Source organism: Vicugna pacos, chromosome 10, assembly GCF_048564905.1.
Source record: "Vicugna pacos chromosome 10, VicPac4, whole genome shotgun sequence".
Classification (NCBI taxonomy): Eukaryota; Metazoa; Chordata; class Mammalia; order Artiodactyla; family Camelidae; genus Vicugna; species Vicugna pacos.
Genome location: NC_132996.1, coordinates 51,774,463 through 51,792,135, shown reverse-complemented (window position 1 = coordinate 51,792,135; position 17,673 = coordinate 51,774,463). Strand labels below are relative to the sequence as shown.

The window sequence follows — 17,673 nt, the reverse complement described above, 5'->3', positions numbered from 1 at the left end:
GTACTAAACTTCTGTGTCCTAACATTTAAAATACAATAGAAATGTTTATATTTTCTGACATTTTATTGCACAATATAAAAACTTGATTAAAATGCATTAAGAAACAACATCCTGATTCTTACTCATGTTTCTCTTCATATTTGTATGAATTTTTCTCTTCTTACTAAAGAAACAACATTTTGTGTTTAACTCAATGCTAACTTAAAATGTTTGACAGGAAATAGCATAATTTATTTTAATATGTTCCAACTCAGTATGAAGGTGAGCAGTTTATTTCTGAAGGCTCAGATATTTTAACTATAGTTTATTATTGAAACAAACACTTTTTTGGGTCTCTTTCTTCACTTTTAATTTTTTTTAAATTATTCTTCTTTAGTTCACAGTGTCATGAAAGTGTAAAATAAGACTGATAGAAACCACTCTAAAACATATGGCTTTATATACATAAAAAAATTCAATAATGTTGCCACAACCCCTAGTACAGTGTGATTCTTATTTATTTACTACTATCCAGAATAAACGTCTGTACATATTAAATGGTTCAAGTATATAAGAGAAGTGCTTGTAAAAGTGAGGTCCCACTGCTATGTTAACGGGCATCTCTCTGAAGACCACTTCTAATTTCAACACAATTAAGGTAGAGTTCTAACAACTTTTTGATTTTACAATTTATCATACATTCTCCAATACTGTAAAATGCTCCAATGAGCCAAACACACAATTTAATTTACATCTACTTTAACATCCCTTTTGTACAGCACCAGTGGTTAAATTAAAAATGGATCTGACTAACCAGATGTCCTCTTCTGTTAGTTACAGTTTGTTATTTATTTCTTTAACATTAAAACCAAGTTGAAAACGAAGACAACTCGGGTCAAATTCTTTCACCTAAAATAAATAAACACTTTATCCACTTCACATTTAAACACCTAATTGTTTTCCTATAGTGTATGTTTCTCAGTAACAACTACACAATTCACTAAGCCAAAGACCAACTTCTCTCTGACGACTAGGCAAGTCGAATAGGATTCTCTAGGTTTGCTTTAAAACTTTCAAGAAACCTGGTAGCCAGCTCATCATCCACCACGCGGCTGTCACTCGACATCGTGACGGTGATGAGCTGGCGCTGCTGCAGCCTGTCGTTCCCCTCGTCATCCTGAGTGAGCTTCAGCACAGGTCGGAATCTCCCAACAGCCAAAATGCAGGCCTGAGGTGGGTTGATCACTGCGGTAAACTCATCGATGCCAAACATCCCCAAGTTGGAAATACTAGGGGAAAACAAAAAGCTCTGAAGGTGGCATTATCCTTAATCAAAGAAACTTTTCCCTGACTTATATATTTTTACTTTATTAAAAAATGTCACAGAACCTTACGCCAAGCTATTCAAAGACCAAAGACACAGACAAACAACACTATTTATAACAGTATCGAAAAAACAAGTACCAACACACATACAAATATTACATGTAACATAAACATTTATTCATCATTGAATTGGAAATCCCAGGCAGAGGAATATGGCAAGAAAAAGAAATATAAGGTATAAGAATTGGAAAAAAGAAAATAAAACTTTATTATTCACAGATGAATTGATTGTATACAAAGGAAATCAGCCTCCACAGATGAACTAGTAAGATTAGTAAATAACTTTAGCTAAGTTACTAGATAATAAATCAATATAAAACCTTACCTTATATCTCTATGTAAGCTGCTTTAACTAGGAAGTAAAATTTAATGTACTATTTACAGTAGTATAATCTAGAAATAAATCTAATGAAATTAGATAAGACCTCTAAACAAAAAATTACAAAACACAACTGAAAGAAATCACAGAACTAGGTAAACACTGTTTTATACTATGCTCATTCACAGGAAGGCTCAATGCTATAAAGACATCAATTCTCCTAAAACTGATCAAACAATTCAATGCAATTCCAATCAAAATCCCAGCAAGGTTTGTATATCTGTGTGTGTATGGATGAAAAATGACAAATTGATTCTAAGGTTTACTTGAAAATACAAAGCCAAGAAAGACAATCTTGATGGAGGACAAAATTGGAAGACTTTCATTATCAGATATCAAAAGTTATCATTTGCTGGTAAATAAGCAAGGGAAGGAAAAACAGGCCAACTAAAAAAGAGAGAGCGAACACAGAAAAAGACCAAGCACACACGGTCATCTTCTCAATGCTACAGAGAAGTAATCTTTTTTCAATAATTGAGACTGAATCAATTAATTATCCATATGGGGAAAAAAGAGAATCTTGACCTTTACCTCCATATCACAGATAAAATCTAATTTCAGATGGATTGCAATCTACATGAGAAGTTATAAAGCTTCCAGAGGATAACATAGAAAAATAACTTCATGACTCTGGTATAGACAATAATTCCTAGCAGAAAACAAAGAATACTAACTATAAAGAAAAATACTGATAAACAGGACTTTATTAAAATTCACAACTTCTGTTCATTAAAAAACACCATCAAGAGAGTTTCAAAGGCAAGGTACAAAATGGGAAAAGGTATTTGAAATAATATATATGCTACAAAAGTCTGTGTATCTGGGGGAAAAAAACTCCTATAAATCATTTTTTTAAATATTATAAGTCATTTTTTAAAATAGACATAAGACTGCAACAGGTATTTTGCCTGATGAGTTACCAGATATCCAATGGCTGACAGATAACTGAAAACAGTATTCAAGATCATTAATTTGTATTTCCCTGACCAGAAAAAGTACCACTACATACTCCATGACTCAAAATTTAAAACCTAACAATACCAAGAGTTAGCAAGAATGTGGAGCAACGGGAAATCCCATTCTATGTATGGGAATTACTTCCACCTAACTTGGTGGAAGTAAATAATGGTATAACCATTTAGGAAAGCTATCAGGCAGGGTCTAGCAAAGCTATAAACCCAGCAATTCTACTTTCAGGGCTATACAACAACCGTATGTACATACGTTCACCAAAGACAGAAGAAGAATGTTCATGGTACCATTATTTGTAATAGCACCAAACTGTAAACAACACAAATGCCCAGCAACAGTGAAGTGGATACCGGCATATTTATAGTGCATATTACACAATATTATAACTGCAATAATAAATAAGTGACTGCGTCACACAGTAACATGGTTAATCTCACAGACACTGACACTGAGTGAAAGAAGTCAGACACTGACAAATACATATTTATATAAAGATCAAAGCCAGCAAAACAAATCTTTGGTGTTAATTTTCACAACAGTGGTTACCCCTGAGGGGGGTGAGAATTAGGAAAGGTGAGGGGAGGCTTATGGGATGTATGCAAGTCACACTGAAACAAAAACAGAGCTGATAATAACTCGAGTCTAAGTGTTAATATTCTTCCCCAAAGTACCTTAAAATAAATCACAAGTAGAAAAGAAATACAGTTGAGGTTTATAAATCTATTGTATTTCAGACCCGGACTGTCATTCTAATGCACATCTGAATGGGTTAACTTAGCTAACCCTAATGGATTCCCACTAGCGTTGATACGAAAGCCTAACTAATATGGGGAATATTTTCATGTATTCTATTGTCTAGATAAAAGTATGATATTTAGCTTAAATTTTAAAAAATGTTTCAGAAAATAAACAGGCTGACAAGGATTTCCTAAGTCTTACATCTGTTTGATGCTACCAATAATTAAGAGATTAAATTTTACCTAAAAGAGCCTCCTTGGTATTCTTCAGGTAACAGTTTTCCATCTCTGGCTTTCTTTGATAGAGCCTAGGAAAGTACAAACAGAGAATGACCATCAGCACTACATTATACCGTTGATTTTTGTCACTTGAAATATTTGTACAGGACACACTCTCATCTCTGATATGCCTTGATTTGACTTTAAAAGAGACTTCATATATAGGTATATAATTTTCTCTAACACACTTTAAAAAATGAGTAAATTAGTGCACTGACAATCCAAGAAGCTAAACATGTAAATCAAAACTCTAGAAAAATAATTTCCCTTTAAAAAATTCTTCAAATATTGGAATTATCTTGTACAAGATGAAGACTGTTTCAGTGTTTTTATGTAAACAATGCAATTTTCTAATTTGCCTATAAAATTTTTCTTGTAAGACAGAGTATTATAAAAGTCATTCTTGTCAATCTAGTAGCTTTTATATAAATTATTCAGTGGTAACCATTTCACAACAAATATATTATTTTTTTATTTCAGTGTTTGCTTCTTTTTTACCCATACATATATATAACTTCAGAGAGTTGTAAAAAAGAAAAAAAAACATAGAATTTTATATTTACTTCTTCATAGTATAAGCATCTTCCATGTTGTTAGTCTTTGTAAGATTTTTTTAACATCTGTTTAATATTTTAAAACTGCATCTGCCATAATTCAGTCATTTCCCTGGTGGTGTAATTTGGATCATTTGTTTCTTTTGAATTATTTCATATAAATTCTCAGAAGTGGACTTAAAAAGCCCTAGAAAAGGAACATTTTTCCCCCTTAGTTCTTGATACTATAGTGAAAGCATTTCTGAATGAGCTAGTCTAATTTACACTGCCACAAGGAACATTAAGAATGTAATTATTTCATACCACTCTTAAAACTGATGTCTAAAAATTTACAGTAGGAAAGACAGGTAATACTCTGAGAGTGAAATGAGGAAAAGCAGTTGAATTTTCTCTACATGTACATGCAATTAACTACATTTATCTTCACTTTTATTTTTCAGTGCTTCAAAAGCAAGAGGACAGAGATAGAGTCATTACAGGTGAAAAACTAATCAAGAATTACTCTATAAGGGGAAGAGCAGAGAAGAACGAAGCTTTTGTCTTTTGGGTAGATGATCTATATCTGGGGATTACTTAATATTCTGTCTTATATAACTAACATAGGTACAACTATAATCACCATTGATAACTATTTAATTTTAAACTACAGATGATTTAATTTTTGAAAAATAAAACATTCTTTAAAAACCTAAAAATGATCTCAACCTATCACTGTGACTTACTGCCAAATGATTTATATTATTTGGATATAGTTACTTATAAAACTATTTGGATCCAAAATGAAAAATTAAGAGATGAATTTCGACTTATATAGTCCTCAGAGTATCACAAGTAGAGAGAACAATCTACAAATGCATTTTCCCTGCCTTAAGCAATGTAACTTCACGTGATTTGAACAGGCACATATCACATGAATTTTGAAAGGCATTTCTCTAAAAGCAGATGATCTCAACACAGCCTGATGAGTTACCAGGCTAAAACAAAAAACATTTTCATTAAAAAAAACATGTTGCAAGCACACATAATACACTTTAAAAAAAAATCTATACGGACCCCAAAAACATCAGCAGGATATTCTTGTCAATGAACTCTGAACAGCTTGGAATAAGAATAGATTCTGATGAGGATTACTGGTTCTGAAAATGACTTAATTCTCACTGGTATTTCCTGGTAATGTGAACTTAAAAATCAAAGCAAGTGTTCCCCGACACCCAGCTGACAGGACATAATAAAAGCTGAATAGTAAATATTTCTAAAATATACCACATGCCTTATTAATTCATTCAAAAAGTTTACTGGATACTAATGAGGTAAACTTTGCCTCTGCCTCTTGCGATTGTTATAATTAATTAAGAACAGCATGGGATCTAAGGCTTGTTACTATATTACTTTATTCAGGGAATACAAACCTGAACTTGGCTGAGGCATGCCTTTGGCCCCACATATTGACATCCTTGGGATTACTGAGGGTCAGGAAGTACTTAGAGCAGGTGTTCTTAACCTGGGGTCCATGGATAGATATTCAGGGACCCACAAAGTCCTTGAAAAATAATTTCAATAGAACAGTCTTTATTGAAAGTTTTCTTTTAAATAAATTCACTGAGAAACTACCATCTTCCAAACACCTCCTAGAATTAGATATATGGCAATGAACGTAACAATCAAGAACATAAAAGGGTTGACAAATAAACAGACAAGGTAAATTCAAAGACTGATAAGCCATACGAAGACAAAAAACAGGGTGATGTAGAAAGTCACTATAGCTATGGGAGCCACAGAAGGCCTAAGACAGGGGCACTTGAACTGATACATGACTACGTTTAAACAAATCCTCACTTCCACTGCTTTCTAGATGCAGCACCATAGACAAATTTCTTAAAGGTGCTAAAACTCAGTTTCCAACCATAATACTGGGCTAATGGATTAAATGAAGTGCTTAGTGGAGTGCTGACCACAGATCGCAGAGCAGGAGAGAGAAGCAGGTGGAGTGGGGAGCTCAGATGAGCAGCCAGAGCACACACACAGCAAGCCTACGAGTCACCAGGAATTACAGAGAGTGCTCAAGGGCCACCAGTGGGACACTCCGAAGGGTTAGGGTAGCCCTTCCCACTGCTGAGAGGCTGCTGACACTGCTTCCTTACCACCTCAACTTAGGTTGCTTTAAGATGCAAGGAACAGAGAATGCTAACACAGCTACTTTAAAAACTATGAATTGCAGGTAAATTGGGTAGAATCAAAGAAACCTTCTTATGATGGTTAATTTTTAACTCTACAGTTAAGGGAAATTCTAACACTACAGTTAAATCTAATCTCATTTGAACTTCACAAAAACACTGAAATATATGCATTCTTACTGCTGAAAACCCTTTATGAAAAAAAGGCATGTAATATCCTAATAAACTAATCTCTTTAACTTTTGAATTTGCCAAATTATTACCACCTCTCAATTAAGAAAAACAGTTGCATTTTTATCTATAAAAACACTCTGCAAATCTTTCTAAAGAGGAGTGAAGAGAGACTTAAATATGTCAATTCCACTAAGATTACCTTTAAGATCCAACTAGATTCTAAACTAGATTAACTTGCATTCATTTATTTATTTGGGGCAAGTAAGTCTACACATTTACATACTATCAGTTCCCCAAAGAAGTCTTATCTTCTACTTTTTATCCCCCTGGTAACTTTTTCTATCACTCAACATATCAGAGGTCCTTGACAAATGGAAAACAAAAAAATCACTTATCTAAATGAATCTGAAATTTTCAATGCTAACACTTCAAGATCTGTGATACTTCTGCCAAAAACAAAAAAAACAAAAAACCCTTGGAAATTCATGAGGCTCTCAAAGCTGACCTATTGCTTATTCAATGTGATACTTTTAGTGAAATCTGATTCTTCCGTACTGGAGCTACAAAACTGCTTTTAAAGGAGCCCAGGAAAAATGAAGTAATTTTGCTTCTGGAATACTAAGTACTTTTTGATGGTCTCAATTCTAGGGAGGAAATGAATAAAATAAACCTTTAAGAATAAAATGCTGTGAAAAGTGAGGTCTATCCATTACCACTTTCATAGAAATAGAGTTTCAGCTTTAACTTTAAATTCTATCAAAATATCATTTTCAGAGTTGAATTTGAGACTTTGGCATATAAAGCATTCATCTATAACTTGAAGCTGTTGGCCCTAACTTATCTGCATGTTATTTCTAAATATTTGAATGTTAAATGTTCTTAAAATGGGTTGTACCCAGATTAAAACTGAAAAACCTATATACATAATTGATAATCACCTAGAAATAACAAAAATATATATTACCACACACACGTGTATCTCCCTCACAGTGTGACCATATCATACCAAGACTTTATCAGAAAGTAATTTCTAACATTCTGAAAGTACAGTATTTGTCAAGACCTACCTTTACAGAGACAGCAATTTCCTGTAGACCCTTAGCAGCAGCATCTTTTATAATTGGTGTAATTAGACCTTTATCTGTTGCCACAGCCACTGAAATGTCAATAAAGGGCAGTTGCTTTGGGCCGTCTCCATCCCAGCTTACATTAACACTCGGCATTTGCTAGAAAACAGCAATAGAAAAAACATGTTACTAAAGAAGCAGCTTCAGACCAAGAATGGTACAGAAAAATACCTAATATCACTATGCAGTTTTGAAAGTGAATATAGCTAGACTGAAGGAAAAAAAATAAAATTCAATTTGAAAAAACTGCCTTGGACCGCTATATTAAATCTTCTATGTTTGGGAAGAATAATTAAACATATCACCTGCTCTGAAGTAAGCTTGAGGAGATTCTGATGATGTACACGTTTTAATCTCTTTATAACATGGTTAAGAAAAAGGGCTCCCTTCGCTAAACCTGATGTCTAGGAAGCATTTAACGACTGTTAACCTTCCTGCCTCATATGATGACCGACATGACCTTGAGGAGAAGAGAGGAGGGCAGAGGAGGAGTGACATTCCACCATATTATTCCTGTGGCATGAGGAAGCTTGATTTTCTAGCATAGCCTTGGAAGATACTAGAAAGCTCTTAATAAATGACTTCTCTATTAAAGAGAGATTTCCTAGGCGTCATAAACACATGTTATATACTATATATGAGCATGTGTACATTTAATACACATACAACTACACTGAGGATGGAAAAAACCAGACGGAACGACTAAACGCTTGGAAACAGTGTGTACGGGTAATGTTGCCAGATATTCACAGGAGACAATGATGCTGAAAAACAGAAATTACAAACTAATTTTTCTTCTCAAAACTTCATTGCTTTCTACAGAATAAGATCCAGGCCTCCCAGTGTGTCTTTCAAACACAGCAACCCACCATTTGATTCCACCCAGTCTATCTAATGTTACTCCTGACCACTCCCCTAAGGTGAACTGTCACCCTACTCAGGCTTCTCACTGCTGCTGTCCTACACCCACTTCCATTTCATCACTGCTCAACTGCTCTTTTCACTTCTCCACATTTCAAGGCGCAGCTCATTCATTAAACAATGCTACTATGTCAAAGAGATAAACAATTACGTCCCAACCCCTCAGAAGATTTTAAATTCTTCATAGACGACACTGAAATAAGAGGGGGAAAAAAAAAACCTCATAATTGAAGACTATTTGACAAATCGATTAGAAAGTTGTATAACAAAAACCTCTGGGATAAAGCCTAAGTTGTATTCAAAGGAAAATTCATCTTAAACTTTCTTATTAATAAAAAATAATTATAATGAATTACACATTCATGTTTTCTAACAAAATATTTCTAGTGAGAATACAAATATGCAATAATACACAATATGCAAAATATGCAATAAAAGTAACACAGAGTTCAGAATAAACCCAGGCACTGAGGACATTAAAATAATCGTAAGAAACAAATTCAAATAACTCTGGGCTAATAAGTTTGGAAATCCATGAAATAAATGATTTTCTGGGAATATATAAATTTCTAAAATTGATTCAAGAATAGCTTGATAATTGTGCAGTAAAAAAAATGAGAAAGTTGCCAGAGCCTCCTCCTCAAAATAGCCTCCCATATTTTCACTGGTAAACTCTATAAAACTTTGAGAAATAAAAATCTTTATAATATTGAAATAAGTACAGAAAAAGGAAAGGGAAAAATGTATCCAAATTCATTTTATGAAGGCAATGATTTAAAAAAAAAAAAGAAAAGACTGAAAAAAGCTAGCACAGAATTTAAATAATTACTTATGGCTTCTGATGCAAAATCATAAAATGAAATATTAACAAACAGCTAATGATCCTGAGGGATTCACCTGAAGAAGGCAAGAATGACTCATAATCAGAAAAACCATTAATATAATTCAAAATATCATTTGGTCAAAAAAGAAAAACCATATGAACATTTAGATACCAAATGGCTGAAAAGGCATGCCTTTAAAATTCTTTATTATTGCACTGTCCAAGATGTAAAAGTGAATTCCTTATAAATGTGTTTGAAATACAGCACTTAATAAACAGTGATCCAGAAAATAGCCTAGAAAGAAGAAAGAAGGCATCACAGCAAACGGTGCTGAGCGGGACGTCAGAAGCCCGGGTCCAGAGTTTACATCTGGAGCCAGACACTGCTGAGCTGCAGGCTCGCAAGTTCGCCTGCCTTCCTGCCACCCCTCGCTGGAATGCCGCTAGGTTTCCTGAACTCAATTTGTCCAAAACTCTAGATTCCTTGCCTCATACCTGCTCCTCTCCCATTTTCCCAATCTTAGGACAGGGAAAATTCCATTCCTTCCACTGCTTGGGGCAAAATCCTTGTCCCTTCTCTCACCCTCCACATCCGATCCATCAGCAAATCCTGCTGGCTCTGCTTCTGGAACATAACCGGCTGTCTCCATGTGACCCAGCTCTGCCCAAGCCACGGTCATCCCCCAGCCTTCCAGGAGAGAGCACTGCCTCTGCCTGGCTTCCTGAGGCCATGCTCCGCACAACCCCCGCAGCAGGCTCTCCTTCTTTTTAAAGTTTAAGTCAGATCGTGTTAGTCCTTTGCTCAAAGCGCTCCAAAGACATCCTTCTCATTCATAATTGAATCCCTACTCCTTACCACAGCCACTAAGGACTCATGTACTTTGGGGCTGCCTCAACTCCGTCTTTTTTCATGTTGAATCTCACCTCCTACCTCCCCACTCTGGCTAACTCCACTCTAGGCTTCCTTCATCCCCAGCGCCACGTCGCTGAGTGACACGATCAGCTCCTCACATCCTCTGTGTCTGCTGTCCCCTCTGCCCAGAGCACTCCTCCCCCGAGACCTACGTGGCTCTCTCCCTCTCTGCCGGCCTTGTCTCCATTATCACCCTGCCAGAGAGGCCTTCCTTGCTGAATTTTTGAAAATAACACCCTTCTCCTGCTTTCTTTTTCTCCTCAGTGCTTTCACTACCTGACATATGTATGTTTGTCTCTCCCTACTAGACTGTAAGCCCCACGAGAGCAGAAAATATATAGGCTTTTGTTCACTGCTATACTGTTAAGGCCTAATATTTAGTACAAGCTAGGGGATCAATTAGTATTTGTGGAATAAATGGTCTTTATTCTGCTATAATTCATTGTAAGCCTTTTTGATTCTCAATTTCTTCATCTGTAAAACTGAGAGTAAGATTAAACAATAGAATATTTTTAGCATTAAAATTATAAAATTGTTGTGACTTAAAATAAGAGTTCTATTTATTATATAAAATCCCAAGACACGAGACCACTTTAGCAGCTAAAATTATTTGGGGGTTTACTACTTACTCTAAGGGTAACAGCTGCTGCCTTGATGATGAAATCATTCACTGATACTTTAATGTCATCTGAAAGAAAAACAAGCATATTAAAATTAGCATTCATTATACAACTTTAAAATTAACCATTATGATTGCAAACTTCTAAATTATGTACTGACAAATGAAAAATTTTACAGGTTTTTGTTTGTTTGCTTAGTTATAAGGTTCTCTCGAGTAGAAAAACTTTCATTATATGAGGTCCCAGATAAATAAAACTAACCATAAATGTAAAAGTTTACTCCCGGGCCTGATTACAATTCTTTTATATTGTTCAGATATCATATATAAGAACTTGAAGGATATACATTATAACCATAATCAGAAAGAAAAGAACCAACTCCTGGGTCTCTAAAAAGACAAATGGTCTCTCTCAGAGGCCTGTATAGCCAGGAAGTTTACAAGATGATTCATTTTTTCCACATCCTTCTCAAACGTCTGTATCTTGTTCATGCTTTATAATAGACTGATTATATTAGAACGGTGGTGCATGTAGTCACTTTAAAGAAACAAATACATACGTAGAAAGAGAGAAAGGGAATGCTCAGAAATTTTTTTACTACTGAGCTGTATGATGAAAAAATTTAAGACCATTACATTAAATAAGGGTTGTTTTTTAACAAAATAGGATATAGCAAATGCCAAAGATGAAGCAATGCTGGCATGGATCCTCACATAATGAATAACATGAGGTTCTCTGTCTACTTCTATGGTGAATCCATTTAAATCAATTTCCTTTCACTATACATAATGATTTTAAGATAAAGCTGGGATCCCTCCCTTCCCAAAGAGCTGATCATAACTAAAGCATTTGATTTATACCTTTGCTTTTCCCAGTGGGTATGAAACTATTAGAAAATGTAAACTACATTTGATTCTTTATTGCAAGAACTTCAAGAAAAAGACTTGAAGATCAAAATCTAGTCGATGGTATGTGGCAGAATACACACATCCTGTTACTGCAGTATCACGGAATTTTACGTGAACAATAGCTCATTTCAAAGGCATGCTAAGATTTCAGAAAGAGATGAGATGTAGTACTATAAACCTAATACTGCCAAGCTGTCATGGTAACCGCCAGCTGCTCTTCCAATACACAGCTCTTATAATTCAGATTTCCAGAAACACAAACATTTTTGTTTATTTAAAATCCCTTTGGGAGCAGAAATAGAAACGGATTTCCAGTGCTTAGACTTTTAATGATAACCACATACAAAAGATCTGGTCTGCATAAATTTTGATATGCAGACATAGTATTTTATGAACTCATTATGCTTACCTCTCCTGCCTCTCTCAGCCTCCTCACTTTATCTACTATCCACCGGTATCCAGAGTGAAGACTTCTCAAAACACCTGCTAGCTGATGATTTCCAAATCTACTGCCCAAGTCCATAGTCCTCACCTAAAATTCCCTGCCCTCATCATACTCCTACATTTGATCACCTTCTTCAGCTTGAAACACTTTCTCTCTCCGACTGTGTCACTAGACTCTCCTGGTTTTATTCCACTCTCTGTTCGCTCACGTTCAAGTCCCTTCCTCTCATGCTAACGACCTGCCTGGTGAGAACTTCAATTCCATGGTTCTGAGACCATCTATATGACAATGATTCCTCCTGTCCCCAGTCCTGATGTATACGGAGTTTCAGACTCATATCCACTTTCTCACGTGATGTTTCCACTTACATGTCTAATAGGCATCTCAAGTCTAACATGTGCAAAGGAGATTTTGTTCCCAAGATCCTTTATTTTTTAAATGAAATTTAAAACACACTGAAAAAAATTTTTTTATTACGGAAATTTTCAAACATGCTGAAAGGAGACCATTGGTGACATTAAGAAGACAGTATGAAACATTATGAATATAAAATATTCTTATTTGTATATTGTTACAAAATAAAGTGTGAGATATGCATACAGAATGCTATATACTATAATCTTACATAAGAAAGAAGAGTGGAGATACTTGGATAATGTGGGCTCTTTGAAGACTTGCCAGAAAATTCCTAATTGAAAGGACATACCAAAACTGGATCATGCAAAGGTACTACTGTAATCCACACCCCCACTGAAATAGCACTGTTTCTGGCCTCATGAACGAAAGGAACCAGGAAAATTATTCCCATAATAATTTCTATGTCATACCTAAGCAAGTGTCATTTGAGACCTAAAAGGGCAGTTTCCAGGGTTTACTTCTTGAATATTTTATTGACCATTCTCTCTGAAATAGCTTTTCATTTGGTTCCTTGAACTTTTAAAAGCTGTCAAGTTGGAAAGCCTGTACCTAAGCTGATTTATCAGTTCTGCTTTCACTTAGCATGTAAAGAAAAAACCACAAGAGAAAGCTGTGCCCATCCTAATAGGGCGGGAGGAAAAGCAAGATAGGAAGAAAGTTTTATAGTATTCTGGATAGATTAAACCAGCCATAGCATTCCCTGAAGCCAAAGCCCAATTCAGAGCAAGGCCTTAACTCTCTATAATTCTGTGAAGGCTGAGAGAGGAGAGGAAGCTACAGAAGAGAAGTGTGAAGCTAGCAGTGGTTGGTTCATGAGGTTTAAGGAAAGAAGCCATCTCCATAACATAAATGTGTAAGGAAACGGCAAGCGCTATAGATGAAACAATCTTCTATTGAAAACAGATGCCATCTAGGACTTCCATAGCTGGAGAGGAGAAGTCAATGCCTGGCTTCAAAGGACAGGCTGACTCTCTTGTTAGACAGCTGGTGACGCTAGGTTGAAGCCAATGCTCATTTACCATTCTGAAAATCCTAGGGCCCTTAAGAACGATGCTAAATCTACTTTGCCTGTGCTCTATAAATGGAACAACAAAGCCTGGATGATAGCGTATCTCTTTAAAACATGGTATCCTGAACATTTTAAGCCCACTGTGGAGACCTACTGTTCATAAAAAAGATTTCTTTCAAAATATTGCTCATTGACAATGCACTTGGTCACCCAGGAGCTCTGATGGAAATCAGACAAGATTAATGTTGTTTTCGTGCCTGCTAAAAATCCATCATGTAGCCCATGGATCAAGGAATAATTCCAACTTTCAAGTCTTATTAAAGAAGTACATTTCATAAGGCTATATATAGCTGCCATAGACAATGATTCCTTTGATGGATCTGGGCAAAGTCAATTGAAAAACCTTCTGGAGATGATTCACCATCTAGATGTCATTACGGACATTCATAATTCATGGAAAGAGGTAGAAATATCAACATTAACAGGGGTTTGGAAGTTGATTCCAATCCTCATGGATGACTTGGAGGGGTTCAAGACTTCAATGGAGGGAGTAACTGCAGGTATGGTACAAGTAACAAGAGAATCAGAATTAGAAGTGGAGTCTGAAGATACGACTAAACTGCTATAATCTCATGATAAAACTTGAATGGATGAGGACTTGCTTCTTATGGATGAGCAAAGAAAGAGGCTTCCTGAGCTGCAATTTACTCCTGGTGAGGATGCTGTGAAGACTGTTGAAATGACAACGAAGGATTTAGAACATGACATAAACTTAGCCGAAACTTAGCTGACAAGGCAGCAGCAGGGTTTGAGTAGACTGAAAGAAGCTCTAAGGTGGGTAAAATGTTACAAAGCAGCACTGCTTTGTAACTTCTGAAAGAAGCTCTACCGTGGGTAAAATGTTACAAAGCAGCACTGCTGCTACAGAGAACCATTTGTGAAAGGAGAGTCAATCAGTGCAGCAAAATTCATCATTGTCTTATTTTTAAAAATTGCCACAGCCACCCCAACCTTTAGCAACCACCGCCTTGATCAGTCAGCAGATATCAATATTGAGGGAAGACTCTCCCCCTGCAAAAAGACTGACTCACTGAAGGCTCAGATGATGGTTAGCATTTTTAGCAATAAAGTATTTTTAGACATAATGCCATTGCACACTTAACAGACCGTAGGGTAGTGCAACGTAACTTTTATATGTACTTGGAAACAAACAAACAAAATGTGTGGCTCGCTCTATTGAAGTATTTGCTTTATTGTGGTGGTCTGGAGCCGAACCTGTGTTATGTGTAAGATATAAAGATACAGCTACATTAAGAATGAAGAAGACATAACTTGAAAACACTAATGCCCACATACACATCAGACAAAGAAGGTTTGAGGATAATGAATATTATACCAGCAACAGATAGGATATTATATGATGAGTCTATTCATCAAGAAAATACAAAAATCCTAAATGTGTAAGTGCCTATTAACAGACCTTCAAAACACATGAAGCAAAACAGACAAAACTAAGAGGGGAAACAGACAAATCTACAGTTATAATTAAATATTTTAATGTCCTTCTTTCAAGAATTAATAAGACAAAAAAATAAGAAATCAGTGGGGTATACGAGACAAGAATAATTCTATCAACCAACTTCACCTAACTGACATTTACAGAATGCTCCTCAAAAGTAAACCATACATTCTTTTCAAGTACACATGAAACATTCACCAAGACAGACCCTATTATAGTAACAGAGAATAACAAACCTGACTCCATACCGGACCTATTCCTTTATTTCTAACCTTTGTGCTCTGTTGCCTGTGCTTAGTCATTCATGTTGGCTCAGTACTTTTGTAAAAGAATGATGTCTATGGCATGACATATAGATAACAGCCCTTTCTCAATGCTCTACTTCCCAGGCTTGACATTTAAAAGTATAACACTTTTCCATTTATCAGGAGATAAAAGGTTGCAGAACAGAAAATAACAACTGTCTTGTTGGGAGTTTATAGGAACACTGTGATGAGACTCACACAGACATTGTAAGAACAAAGGATTCCAGCACTAAGAAGTCTGCAACACCCAGTCACACACCTACCCTTTTAGTATAAAAGAAGCCTGAATTCTAACCCAAGTAAAATGGTTCTTTGGGACACTAGTCTGCCATCTTTTTGGTCTGCTGGCTTTCTGAATAAAATCATTCTTACTTGCCCCAACACCTCATCTCTTGATTTACTGGCTGTCCTGCAATGCGAAGTACGAGCTTGGTAACATTATGACTATAAAATAAATTAGTAACATTATGACTGTAAATCTCAACAAATTTAAAAAGATTTAAATCATACAAAGCATGTTCTCTAAACACAACTGAGTTAAACTAGAAATCATAAAAGAAAGATAACTGAAAAGCCCCTAAGTATTTGGAAATTAAACTTACGCTTCTAAATGATGAATCAAAAAAGAAATCACAAGGGAAATAAGAAAACACCTAGAATCGAATGGGAAGGAAAATGAAACATGTCAAAAATTATGGGATACAGCTAGCACTGCTTAAAGAGAACTTAAAAGCATATGCTTATACTAGAAGTAAAATTTATTATATTATATTGATATCAACTTTCACCTTAAGAAACTAGAGTGGGGGAAAGAAAATTAAACCCAAAGCAAACAGAAAAAAGGAAACAATAAAGGTGAGAGCAGAAATCAATAAAAACAAAATTATAGAAATAGAAAGTTAATAACATTAAATACTGGTTCTTTGAAGAGATCAATAAAATTGATAAACCTCTAGCCAGATTGAACAAGAAAGTTAGAAGACAAATTATTAATATATAAAATGATGACCTCACTTCAGATTGCAGTCATCTTTTGGTGTCCCGGGGAAACTAGTTTCAAGATATCCCTCAGATACCAAAATCCGAGATGCTCAAGTCCGTTACAGGAAATGGTGCAGTACTTGCATATAACCTACACACATTCTCCTGTATACTTTAAATCATCTCTAGAATACTTATAATACCTAATACAATGTAAATACTATGCAAACAGTTGCCAGTATGTGGCAAATTCAAGTTTTGCTTTTTCGAACTTTACATAAAAAAATATATTTTCCACCTATGGTTGGTTTAATCCATTGATGCAAAAGCTGTGGATATGAAGGAATGTATATAGTGATGTTAGAAGTACAGTAAGGTAATATTATGATCAACTTTATGCCAATAAATTTGATAGATGACAAACAAATTCCGTGAAAAACACAAAACTATCAAATTTCATTCAAGAAGAAATAAATAACTCTTATCTATTTTAAAAACTGAATTTGCAGTTAAAAATCTCCCCATAAAGAAAACAGTAGGCCTAAATAGCTTCACTGGTAAATTACACCAAATAATTAAAAAAGAAACAAAACCAATTCTACTCAAAACTTTTCCTGAAAACAAAGGAGTAAGAAATACAGCCCAACTCATTCTGCAATCTGATAACAAACCCCCAAAAATTCTCAATAAAGGAAAAACCACAGGCCAGTATTTCTCATGTGCATAGGTGTAAAAATTCTTGGCAAAAATTTAGAAAGTGGGATCAAGCAATATATGAAAAAATTAATGATTAAGTAAGCTTTCATCACTCATTAATGAGGAATCACTTAGGTAAACAAAGTTGATTCAACATCTGGAAATCAACGTAATTCACCATATTAACAGGGAAAGGAAAGATTATCTCAAGAGACGCACAAAAAGTATTTGAAAAATTCAGCATCCATTCATGCTTAAAATTCTCAGCAAATTAGGAAAATAAATTTCCTCAACATGAGAAAGTTACCTTCCCCAAAACCAACAGTTAACATTAAAGACAAATGTTTATCCCTAA

At 35.2% G+C, this 17,673-nt stretch overlaps 1 protein-coding gene across 3 annotated transcripts in view; it reads right to left on the bottom strand.

Annotated features, from left to right (window-relative positions):
* Positions 1-214: 214 nt before the first annotated feature.
* The window catches only part of PDHX (pyruvate dehydrogenase complex component X), a 66,595-nt gene continuing 49,136 nt past the window's right edge, over positions 215-17,673 (bottom strand). For all 3 annotated transcript variants that reach the window (XM_072969778.1, XM_006198309.4, XM_072969777.1), the window contains 4 exons: positions 11,048-11,106; positions 7,702-7,860; positions 3,697-3,761; positions 215-1,268 (listed from right to left, as the gene is read on the bottom strand). In XM_072969778.1, the coding sequence (XP_072825879.1) occupies positions 1,010-1,268; positions 3,697-3,761; positions 7,702-7,860; positions 11,048-11,106 (542 nt within the window). In that variant the 3' untranslated portion in view covers positions 215-1,009. The remainder of the gene's footprint in view (positions 1,269-3,696; positions 3,762-7,701; positions 7,861-11,047; positions 11,107-17,673) is intronic.